Below are 20,721 nucleotides of genomic sequence, written 5' to 3' on the forward strand. Positions count from 1 at the left end.
AGTACTTCAGTTTCCCCTGCCAATTCTTATTCCACTGACTGCTTCACAGTCATCATCACCTATCATCCGGGGCTGGTACAGTAGGCCAAATACTGGCCGACATGTCATCATTAGAGAGCTGCTGTTCTATTCCAAACATATGCTGGGAAATAAAATGAATATATTGGAGATCTTGTTACACATACAGGACTTTTCTCTCAAAGATGTTTTACATGAAGTATACCATTCTTACTGTTACAGGTTAAGATTTGAGGTTCGTATGACAGTAAACATTAAAATTATGGGTTTCTGGGATGTGGCACTTCTATTCTGAAGATGGAAGTAACAGGTTTCTCTAGTATCCATCTAGCGTACCATGCAGCATCACAGTCAAGAAGACATTAACTTGACACACTCAATCTCCATAACAAAGGCCAATCGGCTAATACTGTGTAGGAAAATAATCACTGTTTATTGTGAGAATCATAAAATACACTGTGTGGGCAGAATGCAGTATATATAAATTCAGTTCGTACCTCACAGGAAACACATTACATCTCCACTACAAAGACCAGCGGGTTAATGTTGTTTAGGGAAATAATCACTGTTTATTGTGAGAATCATATGGAACACATAAATACACTGTGTGGGCAGAATGCAGGGATTTTGAATGTTAAAGTAAGTGGTCCATATAGCAGCCACTGGGCCTTAAAGAATTACTATTTTTCTCCATTTCTAGGAGCCCAGCAGTTTCAAACTCTTGTACACATTACCTGATGCAAGCTGGAGAGGCCTTTATCACGAGACAGCATCAATTCTCCAATGCTACTGCTGGAATCATCACTCTGGTACCTAAGGCAGGCTGTTGCTGGAAAACAGAGACACTTCATTGGAATATCTGAAGAAGCATGACTTCAACACAATGTCGTACAGTTCTAGTTTACGCATGTTTCTCTGAACACACCAATTTGTCTTCAAATATCAATAAGAGTGGATACAACTATTTTCTTTTTCAAGTTGAGTTTTCAGTTCAGATTTTAATAGTAATAAAAGGATTCACTCCTTACGAAGGTTGCCAGTAGATCGAGCACGTCTCCGTAGACCCCACCGTCGACGGGATGACAAACGCGATGATGACTCCTCCAGTGCATTGGATAAATCTTGGACCAGAGCTTCCATCTTCATACGAAGGTCTACTGGTACTGCTTGAAAAACACGCTCCATTGGAACTTCAATGTAGCAAGTGATGTTAGCCAGCAAAATGCTGATTTCTGCTGAAAAACCATTCAGTGTTTTATCCCTGTTAAATCTATCTTTCAACCTGGTACATTCAACTCTGACATGAATATTTGCAAAATAATATATGGCTTACCATCTACAAGTCATAAACATAACGAAATATGATCAGTCCCTCCAATTAAATGTCATTCAATACAATTATTCCTTTTAAGTTGTCGCGGCTGATGCTTAATGTATTACTTCGACATTAGGCACCCTTGAATGTCTTTGGTTTTCCAACGTTTCGTCAAACATTTCTGCTCCCACCCTGAGAGTGAACCCTGAAGATGGCAACTACAATGTTTGCAGAAACGCTGAAAAACAAACATTCTCTGCGGTGTATTTCCGCAACTCCGAGTCATACGTCACTCATCATAGCCTACTTATCGTAAACCTCTCTAAATTCAGATATAACATTCGTTAAAAGGCAGAAAATATACCTTCACGGATTCGAGCTCAGAGCTCAGCCACTATCTGATCGCTCGGAAATATTTAAGTAACAAGACAAGTATTTTTTTCTCGAAATCACCTCGGTGAAAACATACATAACACACACACCATTGCAAAAATGTCACACAGCTGATATCGCTGATCTCGCTGATACTATGTTCCCACTAGTATACGCCAGAGCTCACTCACGTCACTCGATTAGTTTCTCCTGGTGAATGGAACTTTTGTGACAGGAGGGAGTCCAAATAGAGTTATCGTGTTGCGTTATCTGTAATTAAATATAAACTTATAAATAAGTCGCTTATAAAAAGAGAAGTGGTTCCACACGAATTTTATTCTCCAATAAAACATACGATATCATAGAAGCCAATTATGCCGATTGTTTAAGAGAACACGACTCTACATATACATGGCTTCAAGATTGAAATTTATGGACGTCCATGAGGTCCATGATACGAAGTTCTATGAACGGCGTATTTGGTTATGAAAGTTTCGTTTCAGAATGCTATGTAATTGCAAATAATAAAGCATTTATAATCTGAACTGTATTTGTATACGTTATTAACCACATAAAACTGAGTACACAAATCAAAATGCAAAGAATATTCTGTCACATCGTTCCCCACTTCCAACTGAAATCTGCTGGTTTACCTTGGGGAAGTAGGCGTTGGCTTACTGTGCACATGTCATGTAACTAATTTACACATGGATCTAGTCCTTCCTTCCTCTCACGCAGTAAATGCAGTCGCTGTTTACTATAAAGTTAATGTGCAAAAGGACGTGTATAGCCTAGTTTATGGGAAGTCGTTTATAATTATTTTAACTGCTAACGGCGTTTGAAAGTTGCGCTTAATGTGTAACTTCGAATTTAAGAACCGCATATCATTACAAGGAACGGTCTGTTCAAATTATAAAAAGGGGAAAAAAGTGTGCCATCCAAAAACAAGTTTTGTGTATGTGTGCAAAATGTGATAATCTTTCATTACGGAATCAAATGGGTTTGTTGCACAATACAGTGACGCTTTTTCTGTTAATTTGTGGTGTCAGTTTAACAGTTTTTTTATGTTTCATATTTGACAGTACCACATTCCCTTTACCAAAACTCCAGAAACCCCTTCCAGTAGCACATAATGGACTGTTCCCAACAACCATGCAATTACTTGACCTTCCCCATTTCCAGTATATCATAAATAATGACGTCTGCATGACTGACATTGCCATTTTTGCTGTTCTTATAATTACATCACATGCAGGTGACATTGAAGCCCGTAGTGCAATGCGACGTGCTTACCCTGAAGACAAACTTAAACATTTGGGAATACGTCGTATTTTCCTTCTGGCTGTTTCCAATCCTAAAGATGATGTCAGATATAATTCAGTGACCCAGAATGCTTTAGAAGATGAAAATCATCGATATTCTGATTTGGTTCAAGGAAACTTCAGAGAAGCCTATCGCAACTTAACTTACAAACATATGATGGGTCTTGACTGGGTAACAAAGTATTGTCAGCAAGCTCAGTATGTCATCAAAATGGATGATGATATTGTTGTTGATTTTTATAGACTTATACATATAATGAATTTAATTGTACAAGATCGTAGGCCATTATTGATGGGTTACCTGTTACAAGGAACTCGACCCGTTCGGGAACCTGCAAATAAGTGGTTTGTTACTCAATCGGAATTTCCTGGGTCAATGTATCCGCCATTCCTCTCTGGTTGGTTGTACATAACAACACCAAAAGATGCAAGGGCCCTGCTTGAAGTTTCAAAAACTGTCCATTACTTCTGGATTGATGACACCTATGTCACAGGACTTCTTGCACAGGTGGCTGGTATATCTCACCAGGACATACATCAGTATTTCACTTTACATTCTGAATACTTGGAGTGCTGCATTCAAGACAAGATCCATTTGTGTGATTATATAGTTGGGCCCAATGGTGGAGATCCTGTGCTGTTATTACGTTTCCAGAGGCATGCTGCTAGCTGTCAAGAACGAAAATGTCCCCAGAGATCACCAGACAGAGCTCTCAACAGGACATGTGTTGCTCCAAAAAAGTTTTCAGCTCCAAGTCAGGGTCATGGCGAAGTCAAACCTGTGCCTCTGTTTTGAACTGGTCAACCTGAATGTACATATGTTCAGATTATGGTCCTCTGGGTTGTGAATACTGTGTAGTTTGTGTGCGGTTTACTAAACAACGATTTCAGTATCAGGACTACATAGCATTGCATGACTAATGAATTGTAAAGGAACCTAGAAGGAAGTGGTCACTGCCTAATCAAGATACTATCCCAGCATTTTCCTGGAGGGACTGAGGAAAACCACAACAATTTTCAATCAGGATAGCTGATGTCCAGGTTGATATTTGAACTGAGCATGTTTGAATACAAGTCTAGAGCAATACTTCTAGGTCACCATGTTCAGTTTCACTGCATAATCCTGTAGGTGTATTCCCCAACGCTCCAAGGAACGTGTGTCAGTGTCAAAATAGGGCGAGGATGTGGTTCGTTATATAGACAGGCTGCAAGATGGTCACTCAGACCTGTGGTGGGGATAGAAGGTGGTCACTTTGGTCCATGTTTTCCTCACATCTCCTATTCATTGCTATCACTGGCCTGGACTGGGTTCTGTCTCCTCTACCCCTCCTGTGGTTATGGGTGAGCAGTTTCCTTGGAGCCTGCTGATATAGCCTAACCATAACAGAACTGTATACAAAATACTGGAACCCTCTTCTTTGTACTATTCAAATCAATATATGCCTTGGCAGCATAATATCTTTACATTAGCAAGAAAATGCATGACAATTGTGTAAGAAGTAACCTTTTTGAAGATTTATCATGTATTTTCTGGATAAGTAGGTTTATTCTTCTAACAAAACTGGAAATAAACTTTGAAGTACCCATGAGAATGGCATGGTGCTTAAATAAGCACAAAGATAACTTTACATTTACCAACCAGAATTTATTATAGACCAGTACTTTTTTTCTGTAACCATTTTATAAAATATTAAAATTGCAACATGTTCATACATAATATATTCAATAGTGCTATATTTCATACACAGTAATATAAAAAGTATCAAAACAGCTGAGTGAATATTTTAAGTAGGATAAGTGCTCAAGAAAATAATTTAGATAAAACATAATATTTACTCACAAAATGTCTTAATTGTCTGCAACAATAATGAAAATCTTATTTCCATTTTTACATCCTAAGTCTTTTCTTAGTACATACACACACACTTGTTTTTGTCTACTTTAATGATTTATAATACCAGAATCTACCTTTTAATAAAAATATAGTTATAGATATGTGAATAATGTTGCTTCTTTTGGTACAAAATGTCACTAAAACATCCACTCTGTATATAAACATAGTAGCAAAAATATATGTTAACTATTCAACCCGGAAACATAAAATCAACTATGCAATCACATACAGCATATATACTTTATTTTAAATGGAATGTCATAATTCCCCACCACCATTCTTTTATTATGTGTTACATTTGTACCACATATAAAAATGTCATGGATTGGCACTGGATTTTTTTTTAAATAGAACTAACATAGAACACAATAAAAAAAAGTAAAGTAAAGCTATCCCTGTACCAGGCCGTGAAGGCCCATAGGGTTGTGAGATTCCAATTAATTAACTGTATACCAATCAGTTCTCCAGAGTTTACACCACACGTGAAACATAACCATATTATCAAATATGCAAATATCCAGTATAAAATTTACTTCAGTGATGGAAAACTTGGCATATGAGATGATAACTGCTGGCAAGTCATTAAATTTCCAATAATTTAGTAACATTATAACAATATTTAATATTAACAACTGTCATCAGTATGTAGCTTGGCACACAAGGAATACATTTAATTATTAAACTTCTCTTTTTGCACATATGTTGTAAAGGTTTATGATATTTATCTTCAATCGAGAACATACAGCCTAAGGCAAGACCAACTTCCAGGATGATCAGTTCTAAATATTCCCTTCCTTTTTTTTTTTTTTTTAGATTTTTTTTTTTTTTTAAAAAAAANATAATCAGAAACACTTACTTGTCCCTTGAAACAAACACCTGTTGAGCAATATTTGTTCTTTAATATGAAAACTTATATCAGAAATTCATAAATTATCATCAAAAACTAAATTCACTTTTCACACTAAATTTCTAAGTACATATTTTGTGTTGCGTTGTTCATTCCTTAAAATTTGATAATTATTTTTTGTTTGCTGCATATGCTTCATTCAACAGCAAAATCTGAAAGGAATTACTAATAAGGTCTTACAAACATACGGTTTGGCAGTTGAATAACAGAATGATTTTGTATTAAAAAAATACAATCACTAACCTTTATGTATGTGTCACCTCCAAAGTACTTGCCTCCCAAATTCCTTTTCCATATTATTATCACACTAATTTGGATGCCTTCAAGTCATCGAGATGAGACCTTATCAAGGATATTTTTAAGTATGAAATATGAAAAGCCACATGATGGCCAAATCAAGGTGGATGTTCCAATAATGGCATTTGATTCTGACCAAAAATCACTTACCAAAAGTGTTGCATGGAAAGGTGCAGTCATAATATAAAATCCATTTGTCTGGCTAAAGATTTTGTCTTTTACAGTGAATAAACTACCAGAAACTTCTAGCACTTGAAGATGAAATGCCTGCGTCACTGTTCTCTTCTTTTGTGGCTTATTTAACATATTGTCAGCATCTAGATTAAGCAGTGTCGAATGGTAGGTTGATTGATGAAGTGGAAAGAATTAAAAAAGGAAGTGATGGAGGCATAATCAAGGCACTATCACAACACTTGCCTGGAGGGACTGAGGAAACCATGTGAAACCTCAATCAGGATAACCATTGTCCCAACCAAGATTCAAACTGAACAGCTCCAGAATGCAATTCTAGAGCATTATCACTATGCAGACCTGCTCAGTTTCAGGGTTTTGGAAAACAAATTCATTATGGATGACCCTTTCATATATAAAATAAATTATATATACATATTCCTGGGGTGATTTTAAAGTTGGGTGGAGAAGCCATGATTCCGTACCTTGCGAGATTGCTGGACATAACAATGAACAACAGAACTATCCCAGGGGACTGGAAAAAGGCTATAGTGGTCCCTATTTACAAATGGGGAGATCAATCAGTAATTGGGAACTACAGACCGATCAGTTTAACATCAGTGGTTTCCAAACAAATGGAGCATGTTATAGCAGGGTATTTAAGACAAATTTGGGAAAAGAGTGAATGGTTATACGAGGGCCATAAGTTTCACGAAAGCTATGGTGAAGGGCTGACTGACATATTATTTTGGGGATCAATTAATTCTGGAGGTAAATAGCTTTAAGTACCTAGGAATAATCATATGCAGCGATCTAAGATAGGCAGATCATGTAAACTATATACTACAAAAAGCATGGAAGGCTCTTCATTTAATAATGCATATACTGAAAAAGGGCAATAATAACACGAAACATCTAGCTTATACATCATTAGTGAGACCGATACTTGAATATGGTTCGGTGTGTTGGGACCCATACAGAGAATGGCAGGTTAGCGCTTTAAATCAGGTACACAGTGTAGAGTGATAGCCCATCTGTGCACCCTCTACAAGGCATACACCAGGAGACTGGCTTGGAAAGTGATAGGGGATAGCCTGCTTAAACCATGCTACCTGAGTACTGACGATCATAGTTGGAAAGTTAGGAGCAGGAAACAAAGAACAGATGTTGGCAAATATTCCTTTGTAAATAGGACCATAAAGGATTGGAACAATTTACCTGCAGGCATACCAGTGTCTTTCCCCTGTAAATTAAACACTTTTAGAAAGATATTTAGGAAAGCTGTCGCAAGTACAGAGGCCTTAGGCAGAGCTGAATGAAACAAGTGAAGTAATGTGAAGTGTCCTTGTTCGAGTGCAGTGAAACGAACACAAGCACATGCCCTTTTATGACTTTATATGTTTGGATTTGCACTGTGTGTACCTTGCTTATTGTATGTCTGTACTTTGTTTTGCATTGTTCCCTTTATGTTATAGTCCTTCCTTGTCTGTATCAGTGTAAGATCTACTGCCACAGGGTGAATACCCAATTGCAGTATAATAATAATAATGATAATATATCAATATGATTTTGATCTTGCAATTTGACCTCCACACTTTTTTTCAGTGATGAGTATGGATTTACATACTGGAGGCTTTGGTATTTTGTGTCTGCATCATTCTGGAAGGTCTGAATCTCAGTGTCAGCTGCTATCTTTAAAAAAAAATATGTTTTCTTTTTCAAAGACTGTGCGAAACAATCTGACAAGACATATTATTATGTTTACAAAAAACTAAAACATTTACTGTAACCACAAAATAAAAACTGTATCCTCAGTGACGATTTATCACAAAACTACTAAATTATGATGTGATATAATCCAACAGGTAAGTGTTGCCAGCTGTTGCACAAAACGTCAATCTTGTTAATTAAATGTCTGACCTCATAACCATTCTCATTGCTGCAGCAACCAACTACTTCTTTGCTCTGACTTCTGTATTTTATTTTTATGTGGTTGCTGAACTGATTAAGCTGGAGACTGTCAAGAAAGAAAACCTGTACATTCCAACAAACACAGTCTGATCCCCAGTTCAGTATATGACAATATCTCCCGCTGATCTAGACTACTTAAAAGTAAATATCATTTTAAATTCATGATGAAGGTCCCAGCTGGGCCAATAACGTATATAAATTGCAAAGATATGTTCCCAGCTCACCTTAAAGCCCTTTATAAACCCCTCGAATGATATGTCCTGTTGATTAGCATCCATCATTCTCCAGAACAGATGGAGGTATTCATTCCTGTCCATATGGTCCATGTGATTCTCTAATAATCCATACATGATCAATCACTTCACCTCCCTGTGAACATTAAAACAGGTAAAGATTCATATTATGAGCTTCTAAAGATCTCAGACAATGGCTGATTCATTATTTGAATATTATGCTGAACAAATATTATGTTTCTGGACATTATCCATCATCCTGTCTTTACCTAGAAACACCATCCTCTTTACTTTCCAAAACACAACTTTTCAGAGACTGGATTCTGTCTCTGTCTTCAGGTAAAACCTACACAGTTGGGCCCAATCGATAAGAGCTAGTTCCTGTCTCTGGAGATAGCTTGAACGATTAGGCCCAACCGAGTAGGTTTTAAATGGATACGGAATCCAGTCTCCAAAACGCTGTGTTTTGAAAAATAAACAGGATGGTGTTTTTAGATAAAGACAGGATGATGCATAATGTCCCGTCGTCACAAACTTTTAGATCTTATTATGCTGCACATTATCCATTTTCTGAGGTACATCTGATATGCAAGACATTTGGTGATCAGATGTCATTATACTGAGATTTTTATTATTATCTTGGTTGGTCACAATAGTTTAGGTCAAGCTGAGGACCTCTTGAATACCAGTATGCTAATCACCAGAACAATGTCAGTACAAAAACCACCAGTCACCTTAAGACAAGATCACAGCCAAATCCCAATATTTTTCACAGTGGACAACATCTAACACAATATTAAAATAATTCACACTGTGGTTTTGAGTTATGACACCATATACTCTGGTAGGTCATTACCAACAACACACAAGAACAATTTTTAAGACAGAAGATGGAGGAAATGTATTTGTCCATCTTCTACCTATGTACCAACTACATGCTGTCTTAATCAGAAAGATCACAGCAATCTTGGACTGTGATTGTGACCCCAAGGTAACTGTTCAGTATATACATTTGGAAATATATGCAGAGCATCTAATGTATTTATTCACTTTAAAAAGTGTAGGACTTTTTTTCATAAAAATTCTTCAATATCAAATATTATGAAAATTCACCCTGCAGTTCTTGAGTTATTTCTAGTTTACAGACAGAGATGAATAGATGAAGGGACTCAAAAATTCTGACAGGCACTGTGCAAGGTTGTGAACATACCTAAAAAGGGACAGGGATAATCTGCAAATCAGACAAACTCATTCATTCATTCATTCATTCATTTAATGTATATTCCATAAATCCATATACATAGATATAGAACCAGTCACATAATTAATATAGTACAATACAAATATAAATATATATGTACACGGTGCCTAAACCCAGAAGACGACTTTCTTCATATATGTACAGTTTATAATCATTAAAATAGATAAAAAAAAAGTGTTAATTTATATAAAAAAACAGTCTTACATCACTATACATAAAATTATGCAATATTAAAATTGTTTATGCTATTATCCTTATTTTTAGGCAAATTTGTTACTAAAGCATTCATCACATGTATAAAAAGAGTTTTGCAATAAAAATGTTGTCAACTGAATTTTAAAATTTTTCAAGTCATTAGACATAGATTTGATTTTTGGTGGCAAATGATTAAGGATCTTTACTCTGCATGGATAATCAGGAATATACCATATAGATCTTAAATCAAACCTTAGCAAAACTGAAGTGACTGAGTTTGACTTCCTTCCTTTTGTGGTACATTTCAGTGCAGCTATTTTTAAAGAACATACACGTTTTCAGAAGTATTCTTTAGGTTTCTCACCTTGTCAACTGCCACTTGTTCTGTATACAAGTGAGATGCATTGTGAACACGCAAACGCATGTAACCATATTCAAGGGAACGATATGCTGACCATTCAGGTTGATCACCAAACAGGTCATGTAGCTCCCTGCAACCCTGTTTACATAAATACAGCATTCCCATTAAATCTTTTTCCATTATTGACCTCTTACTCTCTTACTGACTAGCTTCAAGGAATGTTTACATGAAACAATAAACAATCAGTGGTCTAATATCTCTTAAGTAATGTCTGATACAAGTGCATCATACAAATGATTATGATGTTGATGATGATGATGATGATGATGATGGAGGTGGTGAGGAGGTCATAATCATATTTACCGCTGAGCCTGTTATAATATGAACAGGAGCTCGAGGGTTGTGATATGGTTCTGCATAACTTCCATTCTGAACTTTATAATTATACAACGGCCACAAACGTTCATATGAATGTTCATGAGCCCAGATGGCTAAGTCGACACCATAGTCATACAGCAACTTTTCCATACCAAACCTGAAAGTAGATGAAATAAGACCTGAAGATTCTATATCCAGACAAGAGCTTTGGTACAATATCTATTTATGGTTCATTTAATAACCCTCTGAACAGTTCAGATTATATGGTGTCTTTATTTATTTACAAGGGGCCAACCATAACATCCATTCTGACTTCATCTTCTACTTCTTGCTGCCTATGCACAACTATGGTTAATATTTATTTGTCTCCTCTTTATTGTATATATCACTACATGTTTGTGCCTAACTGTCCATCATCAGGTGTGACAGTAGTTGTGATGAAGGAATCTGCTGCTCTGCTGTTCTTTTGTGAATTGCCTCTGACTATTCTAGGTTATATGTTTTATCCTGTTGTTACCAGGCACATGTTTGGTTTGTTTTGTTGATTTGTTGATCTTTCTGTGGTTCAGTGTGTGGGTGTCCTGAAAGTTTTTGTAGGAGCAGTAGCTTGCTGCTTGGCAGTCAGTCATAATGATCATTCATAGTAGGTGTTTCTGATGTAGTGATATAAAATAAAGGGAAGAAGATCTTTGAATATTAACTGAAGTCGTACACAGATGGCAAGAAGTGAAATACAAAGTCAGATCTACATAGTGCAACAGGATGCTGTAATATAATATTATAATGTCCAACAGTGAAATCACACAAAATGTAAGTTCAAATAAGTTTTTCTAAATAGGATTTTTCATGAAAATAATGACGGGTAACAACAGAGAGACTAATGTTGAGATTAATGTATCAATAGAATTAGCACTGTGGACGGCATGTGTGGATTCATAATCACATGCAGCACCAGTATGATTTCATGGTATTTATTATTTAAATATTTGGTTTATTTTACAATGCTGTCAGTTACTCAGGCAGTGTCAAATGTTGTCATAACTGTGAATAATGAAATGAAAATGACACAGAATGAAGCAATCATGGTTTAATTTAAGCAACTGTGGCCTATTTCAAGGTAGTATCCTGACACTTGCCTGAAAGGCCAGAGGGAAATCACAATAAAACCCCACAATAGCTGGTGTTCTGGTGAAGTTTTGAACTAGGTGCCTCCTGAGCTAGAAAGTAAGAAGTATTACCATGTGAGACAGCCTGCTCAGTCAAACAAATATTAATCATAATGTTACTGACCAATGCAAGAAAGGTACACCAACTCGACTCCAAGTCTCATGGTTGGTACAATCATCAGTGTTGTCATTAGAACAATACATGGGCCTGTGCCCCAATATTATAATCCACGGTCGTACAGTGCGGTTTTCTGAGCTTGTAGCCTCCTGAAACAATGGCAAAAATACAACATTCAACGATAAATATATAATAAAGACCTCATTCTCTGGCATATATGGGAAATGGGGGTTTGCCGGTTACATTAATCTACTAGTTTCAAGGGCAAAACTCTTATAGATCATCATCATCATCAGTAATCTGTCAAGACGACAGGTCCACAGTCTCTATCAAAACAATTCCTCCACTTAATGCGATCTAGAGCTTTCTCCTTCAAATGACAGTATTCTCTTCTGTCCCCAAGGTCATCCAGCATCTTCTTACGTCTTCTTCCTCGTCTTCTTGTCACTTCTATCCGCCCATCTATCTTTCCTTCGATAGCTTCTTTTAGAAGGCAGTTTCTGCGTAGAACATGACCAATCCAATTAGCCTTCCGTTTTCTTATTTCATGTAGGATATTCCTCTGCTCACTGACTCTAATTAACACTTCTTCATTTCTCACATAATCGGTCCAACTGATCTTCTCCATTCTTCTCCAACACCACATTTCGAAACTTTCCAGATGTTTCTGATCTACTGCCCTAAGTGTCCATGTTTCAGCCCCATACAGAGCTATGCTCCAAATGTAGCATTTCACTAGTTTCTTCCTCAAATTTAAGTCCAATTTGCTGGTAAAAAGATTCTTCTTCTTGCTAAATGCAGCTTTTGCCATGGCAATCCTGGATTTAATTTCACAAGTACACCTTCCATCATCTGTTAACAAGCTACCCAAATATTTAAAACATTTCACATTCTCCACTTGTTTTTGGTCTATCTTTATTGTGACTGGGGTTGGTTGTCTCGAAATTTTCATTACTTTTGTTTTCTCCACATTCATTTCCATGCCATAGCACCTTCCAATTTCAATTAGTCTATCAATCATGCCCTGTAGCACAGTTTCTTCCTTAGCCATTAACACAAGGTCATCTGCATATTTCACAGTTTGAATAATTTGCCCTCCTACTTTGAAGTCACCGAGCCCATCCAGAGCTTCCTTGGTAAGGCATTCGCTGTACAAGTTGAACAGAATTGGTGATAAACAGCATCCTTGTCGAACTCCTCTTCCAATCTGCACACTTCCTGTCTCCCCCCTGTCCAGTCGTACTCTAACTTTCTGATCCATGTACAATTTGCTAATCAATCTTCTTTCATGCCAATCGATACCTGTTTCTTTCAGGATCTGCATTAATTTGGTCCAGTTTACCCGGTCAAATGCCTTCTGCCAGTCTATGAAGCAAACACACAGTTCTTCATCTATCTCCAAAGTTCGTTCCGCTATAATTCTCATCATCCCAATTGCATCCCTGGTTCCTTTTCCTCTTCTAAATCCAAACTGATCTTCTCCAAGTACATCCTCTATTTTCCTTTCAATTCTTCTTTTAAGTATCTTTGCTATTATCTTTGCTGTATGTGCAATAAGACTTATTGTGCGATGGTCGCTGCATTTTGTAGCTTTTGTCTTTTTCTTTAAGGCAATCATTGTAACTTCTGTAAAGTCCTTGGGCCACTCTCCACTTTCATATATGGTGTTCATTAGTTTTGTCAGTGTTTTCAAACCACCTTCTCCCAGTAACTTGAGCACATCTCCAGGTACATCATCATCTCCTGTAGCCTTTCCCTTCCTCATTTCCTTGATAGCTTTTTCCACCTCACTTTGTAAAATATATGGTCCTTTCTCGTCTGTATCTACTTCTTCTTCCGGTTCAACTTCTAAGGTTTCTGGCCGATTAGGTCGATCATATAGTTCTGAAATATAATTTTCCCAAATTTTCAGCACTTGCCTCTGATCTACTATTCTATTCCCCTGGGAGTCTTCGATGCCAACATTTTGAATCCCATGATTCTCTTTCCATCCTAGTTCTTTTGTCTTCATGTACATCAAATCATAACGGCCTGTTCTTTGAAATTCCATAATCTCATTACATATCTTCTCAAGATATTCCTTTTTGGCCCTGTCCGTGGCTCTTTTCAATTCATTCCTCAGTCTCCTGTATTTCCTCCTGCCTTCTTCATTGTTGACATTCTTCCATTTCCTTCGCTCCTCCATTTTACTCATCATCTCCTGTGTAACCCATGGTTTTCTTGCTATCTTCTCAACTTTACCTACCAAATCACTGATAGTATCTAACATGCATTCTTTTATATCGTTCCACTGCGCTTCAGCATTTCCGCTTTCACCTTCAATTGCACCGAGTTTCTCTTCTAGAGTCTCTTGCACGCTTTGTCTTTGAGCATATAACTTCTCCAAATCCCATCTGGGTCTGCGCTTTCGAAATCCTATAATTTTCTTCAACCTGGTTCGGAACTTGGCAACCAGCAAGTTGTGGTCAGAGTCAATGTCTGCCCCAGGAAGCGTCTTCACATCCTTCACACTGTTTCTGAATCGATGTTTCACAAGGATGTAGTCCAGCTGATGCCTCTTCCAATCCCCAGGTGCCTTCCATGTGTAAATTCTTCTCTTTGGCTTCTTGAACCAAGTGTTGGTAACAATCAATCCATTTCGTTCACAAAAGTCAATAAGCATTTGACCTCTGTGATTCCGTCTTCCTAGTCCATGTGATCCAACAATATTCTGATATGGTTCATCTCCAACAATGCTGTTCCAGTCTCCCAATATGATGCTGTTTGTGTCTCCTCTTCCATCTTCCTGAAGAATTTCTTCAATTGTGTCATACACTTTTTCCACTTCATCGTCTTCATACTCTGATGTTGGCATGTACACTTGTATAATCAGTATATCTACCGGTTCTGCCTTTAACTTCAGAGCAATAATTCTGTCATTACAAGCAATCTTCTTAACAACACTCCTCACTACACTTTTATGCACCACTATTGCCACACCTCTTTCAGCCCGTTCACCTCCGGAATAATACACTGTATAATCACCGCTTCTTATTTCACCTTGTCCTTTCCACCGCACTTCGCTGACACCTAGAACAGACACTTCATTCTTCTGCATTTCCGTTTTCAAATTCTCCAATTTTCCTGCTTGATTCAAGGTCCTGACATTCCATGTTCCAATCTTGTATCCATGCTGTTTCTTCTGATCTTCGCACTTTTTCTTGTTGTAACGCCTGCATGACATTTCCTCTAGAAACATCCCCCCCCGGAGATCCGATTGGGGGAGTAGTTTACCTCCGGATTGTTTTGCCTCCAGAGGAAACATCTCGCATATATGGTATCTCTGTTTTTGGAAAGAGACTATCCAGGAAAAGTGATAATGTGGTAGTTTTTCCATTTGCTTTCCACATCGCAGTACAGCAGCCGTTCAAACCACTCTGGTCACGCCTGCTGCTATACGAACTTAAACCATCTCGAGCATCATTTGCTCCGTGCTTCAAGTCGCTACTGATGACGCTGCCTTGATAGCCTTTTCCACCTCACTTTGTAAAATATATGGTCCTTTCTCGTCTGTATCTACTTCTTCTTCCGGTTCAACTTCTAAGGTTTCTGGCCGATTAGGCCGATCATATAGTTCTGAAATATAATTTTCCCAAATTTTCAAATTATCTTATAGATATCCAATACAAAATCAAAACAACATATTTTCAGTTTAGTTCTCATTTCATTTATTCACCTTCCATAAATCCTGTTGAGAATACATTCTCATGCATGGGCGTCTTCATAGGTGATACAGGGGTTTGATGGGTGAAAGATTTCAGACATGTATCCTGATCACAAATTCAACTAGCCCCCATTGTAATGGGACCTGTATGAAGGAGGATGACAGGTAGTGTTACTAGTGGTGGATGGGGGAACTATGACATGATGTGTGAATATACGAAGGGGGACCCAAAAATAACCGGAACCGACCTGTTGCGTGCGCATGCTTTGTAGTTACGAGTTGTTCTGCTAGGTGGTGTTAGCTGGGGGTTTCCCGTGACTGTTAGTGAGCTGGCGTCAGTCTGAGTTAAGTGGTTTNTCTCATGGAGCACGGTCGAGCGAATTTTAACCGAAGGTTTGCACATGAGACGGGTGTCTGCAAAATTTGTTCCACGCTTGCTCGGAGATGACCAAAGAGAAAACCGCATGAATGTTTGCCGCAACTTGAAGAGTGAAGTGCAGAACGATCCAGAATTTCACGCACACTCTTTGTTCCTTCTGGTCGGCCATCTCACTAATCGCCAAAGGGTTGAAACAGGAACGCACACAACAGAGCACCACAGACAAACCACTTAACTCAGACTGAAGCCAGCTCACTAACAGTCGCGGGAGACCCCCAGCAAACACCACCTAGCAGCACAACTCGTAACTACGAAGCATGCGCACGCAACAGGTCGGTTCCGGTTATTTTTGGGTCCCCCCTCGTACATTGGTGACAAATCTGCTTTTGATACAAAACCAGCAAATTTTCCTAGAAAATTTTGCCAGCTGAATGAGAATTATGGATGTCTGGATATTGGATAACTGGGAATTTACTGTACTGTACCACATAAAAATAATTATTTTAAGTCCTGATTTTCTACATTGTGATGCAATGCAGTTTGGGTACACTGGTACCAGCATTTTGGAGGAAACTACTAACCCTATCCTCAGGACTCTCTTGAAACTGAAATGGGCTTTATGCTAGTTCTACTAATATATGGTGAAGAATACAAATTATGAAGCTCCTCATTATGCAAATCCCTCCAGCCTCCTGCCATGGGTCAAAATATTCTTCTATGCACCCTGCTCCCAGTATCATGAATCAGTCTCATCCCCTTAATGTTAGAGATCAAGTTTTCACACCAATACAAAGTAACAGGTAAAATTACAGTCTTGTATATCATAAGCTTGTGTCTTTCTACATTCCATAAGAACTGTTACAATTTTCTTTAATAATTTTTTACATGATAGGCTCATGCTTCAAACAAATCTGAACAATTATGCTATTTACAAGTTTCAAAAATAAAAGTTAACTGCCCAGCTTACAAACTGATGTAGATGCAATGTTACACACCTTAAATAATGGCCTGTCATGACCATTTTCCAGTCTTTTCATTTCAAACCTCACTCCTACCAGCTACAAATCAATTTGTGAAAAAAATGTAAACAAAAAGACACTTTGGTATGGGACAATACAAAACTCCTGCTATCAGCAGCAAAAACACAGTATATAGCATGCAGTCACATAACATTCAGGACAGAAGGATTCTGACAGTGGGTCTATAAATGCCAATTATGATGTTGGAAGCCTTCTGACAAAGAATATGAAACAGTTAATGTTCTGTGTACCTTAAGATCCTGCTCAAGCCAGGAATATTGGTTTGTAAGTAGTTTGAGACCATACTCCAAAAAGTAATACACTTCAGTTGAAACAGATATAAAATGCACTGGACCCATGTTGAAACTGTACCACAGGCCCTCTGCGTTGCCTGGCATTGTGAAGCGTGTTCGGTAATCACTGAAGTTACTGAAACACAAGCGAATTGACATACATATATACTAAAATATTATAGAAACTTACTATCAATGTGGAGAAGAGAAAAATCTCTGCCCATGAACCCTGATGCCTTTGTCCTCAGGCCACAGCCTAGTCCCCTACTAAGTTATTCTGGCTCCTGATAGTAATATGTTCTACAGAATATTTCTTTGCGTTTTTGTTTTATTTTATTGGATGCACTTCATTTGTGAGAGACAGTTGTATCAGAAATTGTAACTCGGTAAATGGAAAATAGGAAGGAGTTTTTACTTATACAGTTATTCCACACAAACCACGGAGGTTACATTCCTGAAAAGCACTGCAGTCAGCATAGCTGAGCGCTTACAGAAAATTGTGGCTTAGGGCAAGGTTTATGGGGCATTCAGTCTAGCCATGCTTGGGCTTCAAGTTTACTGTGTTCCAATGCTAATCCCATCAAGTTACAGGCTGCTGCCATCTGTGTATATAAATACCATTCCTTTCTACAGATGTTGCTCATATGTAACAGAACTTAAAGTGAAGCTTGTATAAACTTCAAGTTGAAATATACAGCAATTTTTATTGCCTTTTACTTGTTATTTGCCACATCTGTTTGACTGTAATAACGTAAACATGGCCTGCCCAGCATGTAAAATCACAGTATAATGGTGTGGCCGTGACTGTGTTAATGTGAACTTACTAGGCTTCCTCATGATTTCCAGGGCTTGTCATGTAAGGAACATATGCAGCAATTGGCTGAATTTTGTTCATGAAGTCATCCCCAACACGACCATTCTCCTGCACAGTGAAACACTTAAAATTAGCACACTTAAGCCTTTCCCATGACTAAAACAGCAGAATGTGGTAAAATTAAATGTTTTCTGCCATACTTAATGTACCAAGATGCAAATAATGTGTCTCACAGCAAGTTGTAGACATGGTAAAGAGTTAACTGGCTATATTCAAACAATGATGAGAATTACTGTCCATTTGTCTATATCTGTCTAAATTGCAACACTTGTTTTACACTTCAATATATTCTTTAACACTTAACACTACATGTTTTGGCCTCAAAGGGCCATCTTCAGGTGTTTTATTACAGATAATCAATCAAAACCTTGTTTAAACTGCTACACTGTTTCGCTGTTCCAATTCATTTTAAAAACCACACGCTGCAGTCCTCCTTTAATTAAAACAAGATAAAATTCTTTTATAATTTGTTGTTTCACTTCACTCAGGGTGTCGTCACTTCTGTAAAACATATTAAAATGTTTCCCCCGGCAGCTTGTTCCTCACGTTAGTTATCTGTTAGTTACTGAAGTGTAAAACAAGTGTTGCAATTTAGACAGATATAGACAAATGGACGCTAATGTGAACCTTTGCAATGGGATGCTGAAATACAGAATGATGACAATTACTTTTACCAAGCAAGTTGGTTCAAACAGTGATTCTCCTGGCTTGCATTAGATAGGTGACCAGTTTCAGACTAGGCCAAGACACCAACTACCATGGTTCTCCTCAGTCTCTTCAGGTAAATATCAAGACAGTACCTCAAATCAGGCAATGACAGTTTCCTTCCATAACCTTTCCAATTCTTTATTTATTAGTCATGCTATCATTCAACAATATGTGGTATGTGGTGCTAACTATTTCCATTAAATGAACCACAAATAAATAAAAAGTAATGAGTTTTAATGTAATATTAACTTAAGTATTTAGGTGTTTTTCAGCGTAAACAGGCTCAGTAATCTCATAAACTTCAACCACATTCAAGCTGAGGCTTAATACTGTAAATTATGCAGCTTACACCCCAAGATGTAGGATTGCAAGACTTAGAACAACAGCCGTTATGATAATATCATACCCAATCCATGTCATAAGCAAAGTCACCAATGTGAAACACAGCATCATACATGCCACGCTGTGCCTCCTCCTGCAGTTGTGGAATGGACCGTCCATTTTCATTACCAAGATCTCCAAATACAGCCAAATGAGGAATCCAGTCAGAGTCGTTACGTGGGGTCACAAACCAAAACTCTTTTGACCACCCTTTATTACTCCCACAGTGGTACACTGTATGAACATAAGCATTCACTGTAAGTGAATTTAATAGAGCCATCTGATACAACTACATAATAAATTTATTTAATAAAAATTTCAGTGGAAATCCGCCATATTCAGGGACGTTTAATTAAGTATGAAAGCTCTTAAAAGTTTCACATTCTATGATCACATTATTACAGATACAATAAGCTGGAAGTCCCGATGAGGTCATTGGATTCTTTTCAGTTGATCTAATCCTTCCAGCCGCATTAGGCCCTGGGGTCCACTCAGCCTCTTAACAGAAATGAGTACCAGGAATTAATTAAATAATTTTCCTGGGGAGTAAAGTGTGGCCGGTGCGTAAGGCTGACCACCTTACCGCCATCTTTGAGCTGATTGTCTACATAATGTGGGACCCTCAACGTCTCACAACCTTATGGGCCTTCACAGCCTGGTACAGGGATAGCTTTACTTTTTATAAGATCTTATACTGCCTGTGTGTTTAGACCTGGCCGTCTTTATTAGAACAATCAGTGGATCTGGTTGATTTCACTAACTGAGATGAGGACTGTGGGGTGAATTGGTTATACATGGCCTTAGATACATTGCATCAGCATCCCTTATTCCCACATACATACATACATACATTTGATAAGTCCAAAACAAATGGACATGGAAGTCATCATATCAAAAAAATAAATACAAAAAATTTAAACAGACACACAGATAACAGAATAATTAAAACTAACTGTTTATATTATGCTCCATATATTCAGAAACTGTATAAAAGGGATTATTCATAAGATATAAAGACAGCCTATTTTTAAAACTAATTCTGTCCTCCTTAGGGCTCTGAATGGTTATGGGCAATCTGTTGAATAGTTTAATAGTGGTAAACATAGTACCTGAAAAGCAGAAAGATTCGAGTTTGGCAAATATAATTGCTTTTGATTTCTTGTATTCGAACCATGAACATCTAAACCTGAACAAAATTTAGTTTGATTATCAATAACAAACATCATCAACGAGAGAATGTATTCACATGACAATGGCAGTATATTCAGTTTCTTAAAAAGATCCCTACATGAGTCTCTAGGTCCCACTCCATATACAGTGCGTACAATCAAGTGCGCGCCGCAGCTGCAATTTGCCGTGAGTCATACCACCGCAGAACGGATGCA

The 20,721-nt window shown here is 37.6% G+C and overlaps 3 protein-coding genes across 4 annotated transcripts in view; 1 reads left to right on the forward strand and 2 right to left on the reverse strand.

The window, feature by feature from the left end:
- The window catches only part of LOC111866700 (G patch domain-containing protein 2), a 19,093-nt gene extending 16,791 nt beyond the window's left edge, over positions 1–2,302 (reverse strand). The window contains exons 1-3 of one of the 2 annotated variants that reach the window (XM_023855887.2): positions 1,698–2,302; positions 1,047–1,250; positions 753–847 (exon numbers count right to left, since the gene is read on the reverse strand). In XM_023855887.2, the coding sequence (XP_023711655.1) occupies positions 753–847; positions 1,047–1,203 (252 nt within the window). In that variant the 5' untranslated portion in view covers positions 1,204–1,250; positions 1,698–2,302. Of the gene's footprint in view, positions 1–752; positions 848–1,046; positions 1,254–1,697 lie in introns of both variants that reach the window. The other variant, XM_023855888.2, reaches the window with a different exon arrangement.
- Positions 2,303–2,354: 52 nt separating this feature from the next.
- On the forward strand, positions 2,355–5,749 carry LOC111866682 (beta-1,3-galactosyltransferase 5). Its single transcript, XM_023855866.2, has one exon. It carries the CDS (start codon positions 2,663–2,665, stop codon positions 3,821–3,823), a length of 1,161 nt encoding a protein of 386 aa, XP_023711634.1. The 5' UTR covers positions 2,355–2,662; the 3' UTR covers positions 3,824–5,749.
- Positions 5,750–5,944: 195 nt separating this feature from the next.
- Positions 5,945–20,721, reverse strand: part of LOC111866680 (acid phosphatase type 7) — an 18,349-nt gene continuing 3,572 nt past the window's right edge. The window contains exons 3-9 of the mRNA XM_023855861.2: positions 19,362–19,570; positions 18,198–18,295; positions 17,332–17,509; positions 11,986–12,128; positions 10,681–10,852; positions 10,321–10,455; positions 5,945–8,636 (exon numbers count right to left, since the gene is read on the reverse strand). Coding sequence (XP_023711629.1) covers positions 8,571–8,636; positions 10,321–10,455; positions 10,681–10,852; positions 11,986–12,128; positions 17,332–17,509; positions 18,198–18,295; positions 19,362–19,570 — 1,001 coding nt within the window. The 3' untranslated portion in view covers positions 5,945–8,570. The remainder of the gene's footprint in view (positions 8,637–10,320; positions 10,456–10,680; positions 10,853–11,985; positions 12,129–17,331; positions 17,510–18,197; positions 18,296–19,361; positions 19,571–20,721) is intronic.

Source organism: Cryptotermes secundus, unplaced genomic scaffold (assembly GCF_002891405.2).
Source record: "Cryptotermes secundus unplaced genomic scaffold, Csec_1.0 scaffold66, whole genome shotgun sequence".
NCBI classification, from domain to species: Eukaryota; Metazoa; Arthropoda; class Insecta; order Blattodea; family Kalotermitidae; genus Cryptotermes; species Cryptotermes secundus.

What these genes read in the sequence shown, in the direction of transcription:
- LOC111866682 (XM_023855866.2), top strand. Translation starts at nt 2,663, where the DNA reads ATGTGTGCAAAATGTGATAATCTTTCATTACGGAATCAAATGGGTTTG.